Here is an 18,667-nt window from a genome sequence, read left to right as displayed (position 1 = left end):
GCCTTCATTATAAAAGGATCCATAAATAAGACAGAATCGTAAATAAAATACAACAGAAACGCAACAGAAAAGGCAACACTGCTGGTTATCAGTCTCCTTGCTCTTTTTCCCTTCTCTATCCCATCCCCCCCTCTTGTTGTAGCTGGTGCTTGTGATTGGACAGGAGACAGTACCCTCTCCTTACGTCTCCCACTTGACCAGCCTACCTTTGACTCTCCCTACTTCCTTCTTTCTTCCTCTCTCTCTCTCTCTCTCTCTCTAACTCTAGAACTCCGCAAACTCCTTGGCACATTTCTCATTGAAGGAGACGCGGATCTCCTCCTCCTCGTAGTCGTCAAAGTTGCTGGTGTCGCCTGGTCCTTTGAACTTGGGAACGAAGGGAGCTTCCACCTGAAGACAATTAAAACACCAGTTGAGAAGGAACCTTTACAGAAGGGAAGTCAGAGCATGGACACAATACGCACTCACAGACACACATACCTTTTTCTGGTAGATGGCAATCCAGTCAGTGGTTGCAAACCATTTGTGTCCCTTGATGTCGTTGACCCCGTTCTTGAGGTTCCCGTAACGTTTTGTTAGATCCACCTGAGGATAATACCAACACATTTTCCTCACTTGTTCAGAACACACAGCAGAGTAAAGGTAGCCTAAACTTCACAATGAATTTGCGTTCACCTGTAACAGGTTCCTCAAGAGGTCCTTCAGGTCTGAGCTGAAGTGAGATGGGAAACGCACCTGAGACAGAAGACAAGAAGAGGTTACAAACGAGTCCAAGTCTGCTTCTCTAACCTTCATGTGGTGGCTTAAAGAGGTGATGCAACAGGAGGTCATATATTGTATGACAGTATCCAACATGGCTGAAAAATAAACTCAAACTTTACCACAGGAAATTCTATGAAAGCAAACATCACAGCATTGAAAGTAAAACAAACAAAAACACAACAGCAATCACTGCCTCTCACCATGTTGTTGCCATGTACATTTAAAAAAAATAGTGAGCTACAACAAAAAGTTGTTTCTAAAGCTTGTAAATCTCACATTGGAAATGGGACAATACACCTTATGAAAACTGTGACATGGAGGGGGTCTTGCTTGGAACAGAAAAAAGAGACAATTGTCTGGAGCGTGTTACTGATACGCCACAGAATATTTACAAAGTGTCTCTGAAATAAAAGCATATGATAATGATAGAAAAGAGATTGGGGGTGTTTATCATATAGTGCAAAATACCTTCAAAATGTACATATGTACGCTTGGCCCAAAATTGAAAAAGAGAAAAAAGAAAAAAAAGGCCCTTGGGAGTAATTCGAACATTTTTGTTTATTCCAAAAATGTAGCTATACTGTAATAATAACTATCACCATTCGAAAATAAAACCATCTGAACGAAGCCAGGGAGGTGGATGAGGGGCGGGTACTTATATTATATTATATTACAAACAGATACTGAATGTAGCACAAAGTGGGAATCAGAGAGTCCGACTCACCTTCCCTGATACGATCTTTTCATAGATCTGAATGGGCTGGTCAGCAAAGAAAGGCGGGTACCCTGCTGCCATCTCATAGACCAGTACGCCCAGCGCCCACCAGTCTACGGCCTTGTTATACCCCTGGTGGATAGAGCAAGGACGGAGGAAAGTGGAGACAAAAAGAGAGCATTATAGACGGTTACTCAAGAACACATTTAAAATAGAGTTAAAAAATATATTTTAAACTTTCATTCATCATTCATTCATCCTTCCCTGCGGTATGCATTATTTAGATGCTCAGAAGGAAGAGATAGGATTGTTTTATACAGCGTGTCGCGGACGGTAATGAAGTAGTAGATATTATACTGAAGATGAAAACCATTCAAGGACATCTTACAAAGTGCTCTATCAATAACGATCTCATGATGTTGGTTGTCACGCGTTGCATTTAAATAGTAAGGCAGAATATATACAATATATGTATTGTAGTTGTATTGTTAGATTGCTGCTAAACCACCCCGTTAATACAGGTGCGTGCCTCTCGTTGTTTTGACAAAAATTAAAATGTTGTTTTTTAAAAGGCTAAACCATCAAATATTGAATGAAGCAGAATATTTTGTGAGTGAGAACATGTTGTGAATTTAGAAATAATTTTCAATACATTTTGACACTGGGACTTTGCATCTCTCTGAATTATTGGGAATGTCTGAATCACAGTATCTGAAACAATTCTACAGAAATACTCTGTAAACAGAATAGAAAAAAAGCTGTGCAGCATTTGAATGTTGATTAATACTTTGAACGTCAGCATAATGAATAAAGCTTCAAACATTACAGTACGGTACTCGTACATAGCATCACACAAAAACACATTTGGCTCATTTAATATCTGATCAAAAAGGAGTGCAGGATTTTGCTTTGATTGCTGCAGTGAACGCAGGCTAGCTAGTTGTGCCCGGTGAAATGCTTGCACAGCTTTGTTCACCATCACCTGATAGCCTGTCAAGCGCAGTAGTTAAAAACAGCATGTGACTGGTTTCAGGCCACATCAAACTGTTTACATCTTGTTAAGAGGAACATTTGAGTTGTGTGTGCTCTAAAGCTGCTCCTTAAACCCACAAGCCTAGCATGGCTTAAACCAGCGGTCCCCAACCACCGGGCCGCAGCCCGGTACCAGTCCGTGGGTCCATTGTTACCGGGCTGCACAGAAAGAATTCATGAAACAAATGTTGATTGATTTTTAAGGTCAGAAAGATGTTTTATCTTGAAAAATGACCGGATACATCCGTCTGTGCGTCTGAGCCTCTTTGACACATGTCACGTATCAACGTTACCCCAAAAATAAAACTTAAAAGTACGCTTCAACTCTGCCGGTGTTTTGCATTAAAATCAAGGCAGAATATCCAGCAAAAAGCTGTGAAAACCCTGCTTCTATTTCCAACATCCTGTCTTTGTGAAGCGGGGTTTTCTGCAGTGACAGCGACCAAAACTAAGTAACGGAGTAGACTGGACGTAAACAACACACGTCGGGGGTCGTTGTCTCCCATCACCCCGAGATGGGATCAGCTCGTTGCAGAGAAACAAGCTCAGGGCTCCCACTAATTTGGCGTAATGGTGAGTTGTATTTTTATGCACTTTATATGTGTTTTCATGCCGGTCGTATCATTTTATTATGTCATACTTATTGCCCACAGTGGAGGCCGGTCTGTGAAAATGTCTTACACAAAACCGGTCCGTGGCGCAAAAAAACCGCTGGCTTAAACAACCCAGGTGACCAAACCAACACCCCGAGATGCATGTCCTCTGGCTGGTAGGAGCATAAACACCAGCAACCATGTGTTATAACTCTGCCAGTTCAAATGAACAACTATCCTGTAAAGAAAGTGTTGTAATGTGTTTCTAACTCGATGCAACAAGTTGGTATCATCGTTTGTTCAAATACAGCATTTCTTGTTTTGAAAGGAAACACAGCTGACAGTTCACAAGACAAAACGAGGAACAATGGTGGCTCACCTTGCTGAGAATAATCTCTGGGGCCAGATATTCTGGGGTGCCACACAGTGTCCAGGTCCGGCCCTTTACGCGTTTGGCAAAGCCAAAATCTGTCACCTGAGAGAATAAAAGAACGTCGACAAACAATGAGAACAGTGCCCTGCTGAGATTTAGCACATGGAAGGCAGAAGGAGGGAGAGCCAGGTGATAGACAGAGGCAAAGAGATGGAGCAAGGCAAGGATCTTGGGGCAGCAAAGGGATTTTGAATCAGTCTTAATTTGACTGTTCACCACTAGAGGGCGGCAGCATCTGTGGACTGACTTGGCATGTTTAGAAAGCCAGAAATCTCAACATCCACTGAGACACAAGAGGGTCCAACTTTGTTTAGCATCAGTTGTGAAGTCCCACTGACCTTTAATGATTAATATAGGAGGACAAATCATATGAATACATGCAGAAATTCATAAGTCTGTTATGATCAGCTTGTGTATATCACTGCATCAGGTGTTAGTTACCTGTATGTATCCCTGTTGGTCTATGAGCAGGTTTTCAGGTTTGAGGTCTCTGTAGATCAGGTCCAAAGCGTGAAGATACTCAAAGGTGAGAACGATCTGAGCAGCGTAGAACCGAGCGTGAGGCTCACTGTACACAAACACAAACACAGGGCCGTTTAGAGGAGTGTTCAGAACAGAACAGAACAGCGGGGAACGTAGCTAAATAAAACAAAGTAGAGCTAAGAAAAACCTGACGAGAACAGAGCTGTAAAGACTGGAATAAAATAGACTACAAGTGGATACAATAGAGGAGAACAGCAAGGAATTGAAAGCACAGAACGTCACAATTGACCTCTGTGTGTGCCTATAAACACTAACCTAAATCTGCCAATTCTCCGTAGATGGGAGAACATCTCTCCACCGGGTACATACTCCATCACCATGTAGAGGTTAGTGTTGTCCTGGAGAAGAAAAGACAGGGGAGCTGTTAGTGACACTCTCATACCGACACATACTAACGTACACAAACACACACACAGGATGGACAACTGGGCGGCATGGAGACAATCATTTTGCGGGAGAATAGAAATGAATGAACTGCCGTTTATTTCAGGTATTACCATAAAAACAGCGCCTGTAACTGTGTATATCATGCATTTATTTAAGCTGTTTTACACCCTTTAACAGAGATAAGTACTGTAACGCTAGCTTTACATTATCAAGGACGGTTCCATTCTTCACCCGCTTCTCGGTTGACGGCTGCAAATACAACTTCCTGTCAAACAGCCCTAACTAAGCTGAGTTAATATGCGCTTGTTGTTGACTCCTCCGTGAGTGTGAAGGACGAGACACGTGGACAGGAAAATTCTGTTAATAGGTTTATTCAAAGCTTAACCTGAATAAGGCTTTAATTGGAATATGGCCATCAGCCGGGTTAGTCTGTACGAGCACAACCAGCCCCCGACAAAGCTGGGGTATGAAAATGTTGAAGAATGTGTGGCTCAATTCACTCCACATTTGCAGATGGCAAACACCTGATGAGATGAATTGTCAATGGAAGTGATGATGTGGATGAGATTGTAAATCAACAGATCATTGCATCAGGACGTACAAGTTAACGCCACTTAAGAGAGCATTTTATTTTTTCTAAAAACTAACACCAGGTATACGTAGTTTTCTGATCACACAGATCATTAGACATACTTGGATGTGGTCTTTAACCAGAATAATTTGAGATAAATTCATACAATGTTGATTGAAAATGAAATGATTCATTAAAATTGCATCGTGTGCCTGCTATATGCATTATACAGAACTACTGTAAACTGGAACGAAGTGAGAAGGTTATTTAAATGTTTTGATGTTATAAATATGACAAAATCATAATACGGAAACATATTTACTCACATTTTGATATTATTTTCTCAGTTATGGTTATTCTTTTACAAATTAGAAAAGAAAAAAGTATTTGATATGTAACAAATAAATAAAGCTTAAACTTCAAATGCAATGCTTTGGCCATTAGTTTAAATAGTTAGTAATATACAACATTACCTAAAAATAAACGCAAATAGTAACATTTACATAGAAATACACAAATAGAGTCATCAGCAGTCCGTTTTTGAATAACAGCCAATCAGTGCGTGTTTCTGCACCCTCACGATAAACAAACTGTTCACTTTACATCAACTGGGTGAGCTGGGATATCATTTATTTTGTTTATGGACAAATAGCAACTTAAAAGCTGGAATGAGGAATTGGGGCAAAGCAGATGAGTGGAAAGAAGGACAATATATTCAGTCACTCATCATCAGCACACAGCCACACAAACACACACACACCATCTAAAATTGTCCCTACCTTGAACGAGTACTCTAACCGCACCAGAAAAGGAAAGCTGACAGCCTGAAGAATCCTCTTCTCATTCAGAGTGTGCTCTATTTGCTTGAGCTTCACCACCTGCAAGGCAAAACAAAGAGGGAGAAGGAGAGTTTATATTGAGTGTGTTTACGTAGCTACCTAGGCACCCCATTCATTTTTTTCCTGATGAAAAAATAAATAAATAATACAATTAATTTATATGATATTTGTCTTATTTTAAGATATGATTACTTTTTTGGTCATTTTGTAAAAGGTACCTGCTAATGATGGTTTTTCACCTTAGTTTTCTTTCAATTTTATGACAGCAGCAGCTCTGAAACAGTCTGCCTCCTTCAGACTCGACCAATATCTGCAAGCATCTACATTAAAAGTGCATCTATCTAGTTTGTTTGTTTTTGTTCTGCTTATGATCACCTGGGAGTACTTATTCAACACACAACTGCTTCTGAGGTATCTTCATATACCTATACTGACAGGAACAATATTTTTGTACAATGTTTAAAGATGTATTCTTGTGAAATAGACAAAAATAAAGTACCAACACAAGCCAACAATGTTGGAAACAAGTCAAGATGGATGTTGCAAACAATTCTTTTCCACTTTTGGGAATACGGCACGCAAAGCGGCACGAACTGGAAACCGGGCCTGAATAGATGAATATATTATGAGTAGGAGGTTTATTGTCTAAGCAGATGTCATAAAATTGGCAAATCACCATAGATGCTTTTATCCTACAGACAATAGGGGCACAGTCTCTCCTTTCATATATTCGGTCAGGTAGTTCGCCAGGTTGCCAGCACATAGTGGATACACAGACAACATTAACAAATTCTGAATTTCGCATTTAAAATGTATTGACCGTTTGTTCTAACCTGTATGTATTTGGACTGCATCAATGTGATAAATAACCTTGATTTTTCAGGTGTTAAATCCACTGGATCAGCCAGTGAAATATGAAAATATGTTTCTATAAATATTAGTCAGAAGAGATGATCAGAGCGAGCAGAAACGCAGGCATGAATTCATTCTAAATTGGTAACCAAAATGACTTCTTGATGTGCATTAAGAACCCCTCAGCTCTGCCACTCTGGCCGATTTCTGCTTCAGCACAAGCTTGTTCAAAAAGGCTCAATGGGAAAAGGCCTGCGCCTGTATTTGAGTCTCTGCATCATTGCACCAGCACATAAAGGGGAAGCATTTTGTAATATCCACGAATGTTTGGAGCCTTGCAAGTAAATGTTTTCGCATCAATAACATTTACATTTATTTTCAATGACCACCGTGCAGGTGTTCTAAATGAGAGTTACGTTCAAACAACCTCAATCCCACCGACTGACCTTCTGCTTGTTGAGGATCTTCATGGCATAGTGCTGTCCTGTTTCGTTGTGCTTCACAAGCATCACACGGCCAAATGAGCCCGTGCCCAGGGTTTTCAACCTCTCAAACTGCTCCAGGCCAGAGGTGTTCTGAACAGACAAAACGAAAAGGGGAAGTTGATTTTTGGGAAAATGGGATGGTGAGTTTTTCTAATGTGGCATATGGTCACCTTTACTATCTGTTCGATATTATGTATGTTTTTGTGCAGGCAAGCAAATGCCCGAGTTATGTTCTTACGACAATCCCAGAGTATATAATGTATATCAAACATGGTATATATGGTTTATGATATTATGCGGTAATAGATATATAAATATAGTGGATATATTGCACATACACTGCATAAGAATATTTATATAGATCCCAGTCATATTTAAACCTATTATGTGAACCTGTAAAATCTATCCTCAATGAGATCATTGAAGTTTATAAAAAAGAAAAAAAATCAGTCATATCAAGTGTATTTTTTGTAACTACCTGCATCAGAGAGAAAGGTAAGTATACTGTACAATGTAAAGAACATTTCTGAGGAACTTATGTGTATCTAATATTATAATCTGTGTATGTAAAATATGTCTAAAAGCTTTGTTTCAACGCAGCACAGACCTTTTTGAAAAATCGTATTTCAAGGGCTGGATAATACGGTTCAAATAAATATCCTAATGCAAATAAGAATAATATATTATTTTAAAGGTCTATACATAAAAGGTATATAAGAAAATCAATATAATGTTCAATGCAAAATGCTTCACACCCGTAAAAAGAAACATCATAATAACTTGGACAACAGGAACTTAAGAAAAGACAATATGATTTTAAAGTAAAAACAATAAATGATCAAACAGAATCATCATGCTACATATTTCACTGTCCAAATATAAATGTACAGTGGTAGCTGGCAGAACAAAAAGAAAAGAAAAAACATACCAATTTGGAGTGCATAAATGAATATGGAAAACAAGTAAATTTCAGGACGAATAGTCGAGAAACACCACACACATATTTGATACGTTTGGTCACGCAGCATAGGAATGCATGTACACATGTTTGTATGCATCCAAGCGCATGCAGAACATAATCACATTCCTGTTGTGTTAGATGAACGTCACACACACACACACACACACACACACACACACACACACACACACACACACACACACACACACACACACACACACACACACACACACATCCAAACACTAACCTGTGCAGGGGTCTCCCACTTCTTTAGAAAGTCCTCTTTGGCTTTAGCAAGGAACTCCTTGACTGTGGAAGACAAGATCACAACAAAAGCTTTAGTGGTGTGTGAGATTAAACTGGCATTGGAAGAACGGGAAGACCTGTTGGAGGAAATATGTAATGCACTGCCTCAATGTTAACCAACGCTTTAATTCTTCTGTGAAGTTGGGGGACTCACAAGAGACAGATTTTATGGGATCAAAGACAGATATTTAGTTCCGATGAGTGAAGTTTAAAATATAATTCCTTCCTGTTAATAAATGCCTTGATCTTTCAAACTCCACAGTCCCAGTTTGTAGTGTGGGGTTTCTATCAAGATATTAAGTGTTAAGCTAAACCTGCAGACTTCAGAAAGCTCCAGAAGCGTTTCACTTAGCCTAGCACTGACAAAAAAAACAACAACACAAAAATTGTGTCTATTCTCAGTGCAGAGCCCCTTATTATTCTGGGTTCAGTTTGTAAAGCATCAGCACAGTATATAAGGTATTTAAGCTCATTTTCCTGCCTTCATAAGTCTACAGTGGACTTAGAAGTTGACGAATTTAACCGCACAACAAAGTTGAATCTCACACAGAGCTGAGTTTGTCATAGTGAGCGAAGGTGCATGCTTGGCCGGTGTGGGCATGTCCTCCCATGTTCCCTCTCTACTCCCCCTCCGTCTATGTACTTTTAACTGGGTTATAATAACCTGTGGGGCAAATGTGGTTGAGTTAGCATAAGTGAACTAGTAACACTTCAACTACTCGCCCTTGAGCAAGGCACCAAGGCTCTTCACTCACTGACCATGAGTGCATGTGTGATACATACACTCAGAGCTTCTTAAAATGTCATAAACTCTTTTGCCATCCCTGTGAGCATTTTGAAGGTGTTAGTTGAAAAGTATATCTGGTTGATAGAAAACGGTTTGAATACCAATGCATAATACAAAAAAAAATGTCATGGTAGATAGAAAAGCCCCAGGAAATAATCACTCCGATAAATACACTGGTCCAGTGGCCTCTGACGTTAGCGTACTCTCATCCTTGTGCATAACAGCAACTTTACATCAGCTCAGCCAATGGGTTCACGTTAATTAGATTCAGCTCACCCACACACAGTTTAAGCAGCATCTCTTTCCAAAGGAGTGGAGCAACAGGCCTAGAGTGTTTGGGAAATATCTGACACTTAGTGTGTGTTGGGATATTGGCAATATTTCAGGACAGTGGATATTACAACATACTCGCAGTTTACAATCGCTGTTGGACGTTGAGCAGCTCATGCAGAGATGTGGCTGTGAAAACCCGCTCTACACCCTGCTTCATTCCACCTGAGCATCCACTCAAATCAAAGCAAAGAGTCCACAACTGAACCCGTCTGAGGAGAGATCCCCCTTTTTCATCTCCATGTACACACAATGCTCCTGAATTTAAATGTATGACATTCATGATCTTGGGAGCTTGCATTCGTTTGTACCGAGGACTTGTCATGGACGTGCTCGTGGATCTTAATGAATGGGGATGCAAGAATAGGCCTCTAATTAACAGTGTGCGGCTTGTTATGTGAAGGCTATCACAGCCTGTTGTATCACATCGTCTCTGATCATTTCAAGAGGCTGCGACCGAGCAGGTGTTGCTGCTGAAAGAGTGATGTGTAACATTACTGGCGATGGTACCCACCGCTTTCCATCTCGTTGCCCTTCCTGGCCGTGGGCGCGTTGCCCATGATGACAACTTGTCAACGGGCGATCCGTGGCTTTGTGGCCGCCCTGCAGCCTTGTCAAGCCGGTAACTCGATTAAGTCCGAGCGGTGTTTCCTAAATCCAGATGTAGCCGTTACCAAGCGGGGTCCTTGGTCGTTAATAGACTGACAGCTGCTGGCGGAGCGGGCTCACTCACTCCACCGGCGGACGGTGCCGAGATTAAATCCACGGGGAGCTGTCGTTGTGATGTCTCGGTCGCTGGGGCTTCACTGGACTGCCAGGCCGACCTCGGCGCAGTTGGCCTGAACACGGAGGATCCAGTCTTCTCCTGTCCCTCCTTGCAGCCCCCTCCGAGCGAGGCCCCCCTGGCTCCCCAGCCCCCACCCCCCACACCCCCCCAAAAAACCAGCTATACCGACGGCGGGGATGCAAAATTAGCAATCAAAAGACTGCCGCTTTTCGCCACCGAACCCAGATTTAAAAAATGAATCCTCGCCGGGGTCCGACAACAACGCGAATTTGCCCAAATCAACATTGGCCCCCTGTAGCCTCGGAGACGGGCGAGATGACGGAACTACAGCCGAGCGAACGTCCCGCCCACTCGCCAGAACATGCTTGATTGACAGCTGGAGCTCGGCTACGGATTGGCCACCAATCCACGATGCCGTCCCACAGAGCGTTCTGATTGGGCCTTCAATCCATCAACAACGACAATGTACCGCCACCCTACAAATAGCCAGCGACGGGAACGTCAACGATTATTTTCCTCTCGACGACGTCCGCGCCCACTTCTCCGGTCGCTGTTCTCCATTGGCTTGTCGCGGCCGAACCGTGGGAATCTTGGTGAATGCGAGGATATCTATTGGCCGTAAGGAATGGCCGCCTCCCTCCCCGCGCTCTATCACCCCCCGCCGCTAAGCGACTGATACACGTTTGGCTAAGTGACGTCAACCGCGAGCTATTTTTAGAAATGTTGGTCAGAATTTAACGCACGCGCGGCGCGGTCTGGTTGGCAGGACTTCTAAACAGATCGCAGACGGCCGTGCATGGAGAGAAGAGTATCTAGTGAGAAATGAATCACGAGAAATACAAAAAATATATATAAATATGTGTATTACTATCGGTGTCGAATGAAAACACGCAGAGCCTCATAGTATCTTTACAGTCAGCATCTCTGTCACCCCACACCTGGTGTACCTACAGGGCGAGTGGAGCAGATGTCTAAGGGCCCTTATTATCAGGATCCTCAAAAGGAACAATTTCACATAGATTTGCATTTGAATATCTTATTTCAGTAATAATTTGAGCTTGTGGTGAACAAATCAGAACGTGAAAAGGACTCCAGGCCCACAAACAAACACCCAAGGTATAAATGGGAGCTCCCTGCAAGGTCTGATACCATTAGGCCTCTAACCATTCACTTCATTATTTTAATGGTGCGCAACATGTTTAGGCCTATATTTGTGACTTTGAAGGGCTTTCTGATGATTAGCATAAAGGCTTTGACTAATTATCAGTGCTTGCTTGAGATTATATATATAAATAAAAAGGTATCTGGGGTCTGTCAGGTTAATAGAGTAATTCATCTGGCACATCTGGTTTTCAAAACTAGTCTCCGGCTGCCAACTGGTTTTTATTGTCAATTCATTTCACAAGTAAAAAGTATGTAATATATAAGAAAATTGTACACAAGAGGTAAAGGACAGAGGTAAAGGACACTTGCATCAAATTCACATATTTAAAGTACCAAAAGTGAAGGTATATATTGTGTACAACGGCCCATCCCAGGAAAAACAACATTGGATTATGATTATTGATGAGCTTGAATGTGCAAATCACTTAAACGTTGCAGCTGGTAAAAGTGCAGTGTAGACGTGCACAAAGCAGACAGAGGTAACAGACGGAAGGACGGAGGAGTCGGTCCCTTCAATGAAGAGATAAAATGGGTGAGAGCAGACAGTCCCCCCCTCCCTTTTGTGCTGCAGTTGCCAAGCAACATGAGGCTAGAGTGAAAATGGTGGTGTGAGGCTGCTGCATTTTATGAATGAAATTGGAAAAAAGAAAGAAGCCAGGGAAGGGGAAAGAGTGGGCCATTACACTCACAGTCTCGCTAGTGTGCTTCCTTCCTCACTGGTCAAAGAGGAAAGCAGCGGTGTAATTATGATGTGGCGATTACCAAAAAGTAGCACTTAGGTCCACAAAACAAACTTTATTAAGCCCATCACAACCTCCATTGATACAAATACTGAGGCAGATAATATATAGTAAGTACAAAAAGAAAATGTGCCTTCTCATCTCGAAGACAACATAAGCGCTGAGAAAACATTATTTACAGAGAGAGCCTGAACCATCTTAACTTGACTGCAATCCAGAAACCATGTGTTTTCCTACATGTTTTGTGCATCATTAAAGACAGACATTTTATGTCATATGTTAAACCATAACTGAACTGGGGCCTGTTTGAAGAGTTATCTGAATAACTCAAGGTTAAAACTTGTAAACTCAAGGTTGTATAAGCTATCTAGCCAACAGTAAATACAGCTAGTTCTTGCCACAGGCCCTTAAACATGACCCACATTTCAAACCCAAGATTTCTGTCCACAGGTACTGCTACTCCAGATGCTACACATTAACATGAGACAAACTTTCACAACAATTAAATGCTTTACTATAAACAATGAGTGCTAAATACAGAGCACTACCGATATCTTTGATCCGTGACCAAGAGGACACAATGAACAGTACAGTATGGGTCCCAAACAGGTGAACATCAGTGGATGTGTATGTCTTGCAAATCTCAGGGCTGTGAGGATATGGCCATCTTAAAATCACCCCACCCTGATGACTCAAAACTTTCTCTGGCTCAGCTTTGACATTGTCTAAGACAGAGATATAGTAAAATAAGGCAAAGCTGGTTGTGCAGGCCTGTATGTGGTGAAAGAGAGCACAAGAGACAAAATCAGTTTGTAACAATGCCAGCTTCATCCCATTTGCGTATGCTGTATAAAAATAATGTCCTTGAAACATCCATGGCCTTCTTGTCCAAATGTGTGTTTGCAATGTGGATGAGTGTACAGATAAGAATAACCTCTTGTCCATTATCCTAATCTGATGAGTTTTACATGCAGTCCATGGAGTTGTCCGGCATCAGTCCAAGAGGTGGCATTTTTCCTGGTATACAGGACGGAGGGAGCATGCCGCTGATGTTGGGGGACGGGTCGACATTCTCGCAGTCCTCCAACTTGTCTGCCGAGCCCTCCCAGTTGATATGGAAGCGGGTGACACGGGGGTTGGAGGCCAAAATATTCCTCAGGAGCTAAGAGAATAAAAGTAACATTGGTGAAATGTAAAAATTCCTGTTTGTGGTGGAGATGTCCTGACTTTTAGTTTTACCAAACCTTTCCTGAATGGAACTAAACAGCATCTTTTGATTAGGCGGTGTTATGCTTGGGCGTTTGAACAAATGGCGGTTAGGTTTATATTTGAGCAGATTGTTGGCATTCTATTTTGCTAATTCAATGATCTGCTTCTGATGAATAAGTGAGATGTGTTGCTCAGCAAGCAGAGAGAGACTAAACCAGAGTTGGTGATTACTAACAAGATGGTTTGGGTGAGTTCTATTTTGTGTTGAGTTTGAATAAAATGTGTTTTACGATGAGTTAACAACACAATTAGGCCAGTTAGTCCAGCGAGAGAGAGAGAAACTCCGGAAGGCAACAGACACAATGTATGTGTCTGTTAATGGAGGAAAAATAGGCATAAGATTAATTAATATTTCCAGTCTTGACAATCTTACAAGTTTATTTAGTTAATTAAACAAACTAGTCACTCAAATTCATCTAACAGCTTAAACTAAAAAGGTGTTGGGGCACAGACAAACCTGCTCAAATGTTGCTAATACATTTGAGCAGGTGTTGTTGGGCTGGCTGTGCCTTTTGGCAAATGTTAACATGGAGTCGTCTTCAAATTGGTATTTTGTAGGGATGCACTGATTAATCGGTCGAGCGTTGGTATCAGCTATCTGTCAAACTGTTATTTTAAACATTGCTATTGACACAGAATTTCTCAACCGGTGGATCCTTCTTATTTTGTTTGACAAACAGTAAAAAGATATTCAAGAAAATAAATAAATAAATAAATAAATATGACGGCAGTAGAAAACAGTGCATGTTTCAACAGACTTGTCGTTTCACAAGCAGGGCTCATGAACTGTACCATATCTTCACAAATAGATGTAGCTAAAGCTTTGCGTTAATTTCGGAAAAAAATAATATATCGGTTACGATTCAAAAGGAAAATAAACTCAAGGCACTATTTTAGGGCTGCTAGTTGATTAGTCAACTAATTAATTCATTAGTTTTTTTTGCACACTGAATGACTTATTTTCAACTTCAAACACACCTCTGGTAAACACAATAATTAAAGTGGTGATTTTGTGTGATTCTTTCCAGATCTGTCAATAAAATAAACGTATTGATTAGTTGTCAGCCCTATACTATCCATGAAATGAAAAGAAAAAGCACTACACAAATAAAATGTATTATTATTATTATGGTACTACGCATGACAGAAATCAATGACGGTCTTCTCCGAGTGTGTCTTACCTGAGAGTAGTCTGGTTTGAGGGGTGGGTTTTCCCGTAGTTCAGGGTCTGTGTATTCATTGTTGACATAGTAACCAATGCGGATGAACTCCTGTCCACGGTAGGTGCAGGTTATAAGGACTACAGTCACTCCTACAGCATCACTCTCTGGAATCAGGCCTGTGTTAGGAGCATCAGCCTGAGGGGGCAGACGGGAACCCAACGAGGAAGAAATCAGTTCAAAGTAAACCACAGTAATCATGTTACTACTGAAGCATCGGAAAAAACTAAGGACCAAACTAGGGATATCAAATACAATTACCCCGGTTTCTTTTTCAGTCCAAGTATTCAATGGCTTCTGTGGTCTAGCTGTATGAGATGAGAGGTAACATGTGACCACAGCTTACTGACCTGAAACACAAACATGTGTCTGCCAGCCGGTACCGGGCCAACTAGAACAGAGTCCAGAACCTGGTCGTATTCCTCGCTCTCAGCTGAACCCACATAGATGATCTTCCACTCCAGATCTGATATCACACACACAGACACACACAATAGAGAGACTTACCATGTATTTCTGTTTGTAAGGAATATGAGTTATACACATAATGTTGATGTTGATTACTGTGCACTAGCTCCATTTCTAGATACTGCGCTTGGACGTCTCCAAATAAGCCAGCAGCTTTTTATGCATACGTGAAAAGCAGAAAAAGGAGACATTTTGAATCACTCAGATTTGTTTAAAAAGAAAATAATCTACCACAGAACATTGTCAGCTGATATTGGTATTTTCTATTTCCCTATGTCTACTGGCTGATGTGAATGTCTATGAAATAATGTATTCTTGCAAGAAGAGGCACAGTTATACAGAGTCGCAAGGAGTCTGTAGAAGTGACAAAAGGAATGATAGATCAGTGGGGTCACAAGACATACAGATTTATACATCCTGCCCTTAACATATGGAACCTGTCCCCATAAGTACTTTATTATTTAACAGGTGGTACGTTATTACTTAACAAAAGAAGATGTGAATGCGACATGACCCCAAAGTCACCTGATGTAGGCAGTAATAGTATGCACAATAACAGCTTGTATACCAGTTCACTTTGATAAGAATATACAATTACTTATAATATAAAATTGCCATTATTTTGTCTACAAATCAAATATAATTGTTTTTTATTTGTTCAAATGCAAGAACAAAACAGCTTCCTCTACCTGTCTTACTCAAATTATAGAATTTGAAGCACATGCCATCTTGTAATTTCATGGCATATCAATTGACATGACCTCAAATAATTGATCATAGAAACTCCAATATCACTGATGGCCAAATATAAACAGTACAAAAATAATAATGGACTTATTTTGATAAATGAGTCGATACTGATGTCATCAGTGCATCCATACACAATGTGATTTTATTTAGTCTTAAAACCCTAATAACCACAAGAATAAGTAGTGTTCCCTTCAACAATGCCCTAAAATGTATTTACATAGGGCATCATTACATATTAATTGAGTTACCTATGACACCATTACATGTTATTAATGTAGTTACATAGGGAACCATTGCATATCTTATTAATGTAGTTACATAGTGCACCATTGCATATCATATTAATGTAGTTACATAGGGCACCATTGCATATCTTATTAATGTAGTTACATAGTGCACCATTGCATATCATATTAATGTAGTTACATAGGGCACCATTGCATATCTTATTAATGTAGTCACATAGGGCACCATTGCATATCATATTAATGTAGTTACATAGGGCACCATTGCATATCATATTAATGTAGTTACATAGTGCACCATTGCATATCTTATTAATGCAGTTACATAGGGCACCATTGCATATCATATTAATGTAGTTACATAGTGCACCATTGCATATCATATTAATGTAGTTACATAGTGCACCATTGCATATCTTATTAATGTAGTTACATAGTGCACCATTGCATATCATATTAATGTAGTTACATAGGGCACCATTGCATATCTTATTAATGTAGTTACATAGGGCACCATTGCATATCATATTAATGTAGTTACATAGTGCACCATTGCATATCTTATTAATGTAGTTACATAGGGCATCATTGCATATCTTATTAATGTAGTTACATAGGGCACCATTGCATATCATATTAATGTAGTTACATAGGGCACCATTGCATATCATATTAATGTAGTTACATAGGGCACCATTGCATATCATATTAATGTAGTTACATAGGGCAACATTGCATATATTATTAATGTAGTTACATAGGGCACCATTGCATATCTTATTAATGTAGTTACATAGGGCACCATTGAATCTCTTATTGGTATACAGTTCCACAGTTAATGACACCAAAGGCTAAGTTATAAGCATTCCCAGTAGCCGATACATGCTACTGCTTTTCTGTTGTCTCTGCCCGCGGTTCGCGGCAACTCGTTAAGGTTGTCCGTTGCTACAGTAACATAACGTGATCAACCAATTAGCTTCACGCAAAAAAACTCCACAGAACGTCCACGAACCAATCAGTGCAGGCAGTAGGCGGGGCGCTGGCTATAAACGCGCCAGCGCCAATTTTCAACAACTTGTCAAATGAAAAATCATTATCCAGCATCAAAGACGGCTATGTATATCGTCGAGCAACACAGCATGCTTGTCATTTACTGACGATGCACCCAATATACCCTCCTCAAAGTATAAGTTACAACTGAGGCAGAATGAAGAGAGGTAGCTAGTACCCATAGCTAACATACAACAAAGAATAACGTGACTGGCATTACACATTAACGTTAGCTAAAAACTATACCCACCTTCCGGCAAATCCTCCATGCATTCAAACGTTATTTCAAACTGAAAGGGATTTCCAAACGGGCTCGGGTTGTCCAGCACAGCAACATTTAACACTTGTACCTTGGCCATAGCGGAATCTTCGGAGGCACCTCGACCTGGAAAATTGATTTGCTCTTCTCTTACTTGAACACAATTTAACGAGTCACTCGCTGCTTTAATATCGCCGGCTTGGCTGATCTCCAACGCTTTGACGTTGCCTGTCCTCAAGACTGTCAGTTAAAACGTCTGAATCTTTTCTTCTCCGAGAACACCAACATGACCTGGTGGGCGGCTGCGCTACCGGAAGTACGTCACTCTCTTCTTCTTCGCCGTCTTTATTTCCGACATTTGGCTACGCGCTGCTACCCCCCAATGTTCATTTGTTAAACAACAGATCAAAATCAATAGTTCGGATGCGTCTGAAGGTGCATTTGTAAGTATGGATTAGTGTATAATGTTATATTTCCTTTCAGTTACTGAGGTTAGAAAATACAAATAAACTGGACAGGTGGAGACATTTTAATTAATGTTTTAATTTAATTTTTGCCAGTGGCCTGAAACGCCGTTCATTGCTACTGCAGTCATCCTAGTCCTAGTTGAAAGTCCTTGATCAACTGTATTATACAGTAAACAGACAGTGATGACAATTAGACACAGGCAATGAGAATATTTAGTTTTAATCAACACTGACTTACTTGATTACTGTGTCTCATAGCTATAAGGAGGACACAACTAAAAAACATTTAATCTTTTGAATTAAATTATTTCTATTAATGTTCTGATTTTGATTTGACTTGTGGGAGGAAACTGGAGTGCAGATGGTAAATCCAAGAAAACTCCAAACAGCTATGGATCCAGCCTGAAGATCCTCGACTGTGTTGATCCACTGTGTGGTCCCCCTCACAGTTTTGACTGGTCAAACACTAATTAACTAGGTATTAATTCATAAACAATGCTTTTTAATAAACCGTGGCACCGGAACATCAAAACGTAACACAACAACCCCTATGAAAGTGTGAGAAAGGTGGTTAGGACCTCATACACTCAGGAACAGCACCTAGTACAACACCTGAAGCAGTACTGAACCGTTTTGATAGCACTTTACAGCT

The 18,667-nt window shown here is 40.6% G+C and overlaps 2 protein-coding genes across 2 annotated transcripts; both read right to left on the bottom strand.

Moving 5' to 3' along the window:
- Window positions 1-264: 264 nt before the first annotated feature.
- On the bottom strand, window positions 265-10,156 carry LOC306738332 (cAMP-dependent protein kinase catalytic subunit alpha; the record flags this gene model as incomplete). The annotated part of the gene is made up of 11 exons (XM_079220171.1): window positions 265-390; window positions 481-585; window positions 676-735; window positions 1,487-1,609; window positions 3,482-3,577; window positions 3,977-4,103; window positions 4,334-4,416; window positions 5,816-5,914; window positions 7,174-7,302; window positions 8,421-8,482; window positions 10,111-10,156. The coding sequence occupies 11 exons, from the start codon at window positions 10,154-10,156 to the stop codon at window positions 265-267; spliced, it is 1,056 nt and encodes a 351-aa protein (XP_079076297.1).
- A 2,171-nt stretch (window positions 10,157-12,327) lies between these two features.
- On the bottom strand, window positions 12,328-17,648 carry asf1bb (anti-silencing function 1Bb histone chaperone; the record flags this gene model as incomplete). Its single annotated transcript, XM_079219317.1, has 4 exons — window positions 12,328-13,449; window positions 14,738-14,914; window positions 15,127-15,242; window positions 17,540-17,648. The coding sequence occupies 4 exons, from the start codon at window positions 17,646-17,648 to the stop codon at window positions 13,252-13,254; spliced, it is 600 nt and encodes a 199-aa protein (XP_079075443.1). The 3' UTR covers window positions 12,328-13,251.
- Window positions 17,649-18,667: the final 1,019 nt, after the last annotated feature.

Source organism: Taurulus bubalis, assembly GCF_910589615.1.
Source record: "Taurulus bubalis genome assembly, chromosome: 6".
Classification (NCBI taxonomy): domain Eukaryota; kingdom Metazoa; phylum Chordata; class Actinopteri; order Perciformes; family Cottidae; genus Taurulus; species Taurulus bubalis.
The sequence above is the reverse complement of the archived record's forward strand: the minus strand, read 5'-3'. Positions and strand labels throughout refer to the sequence as shown.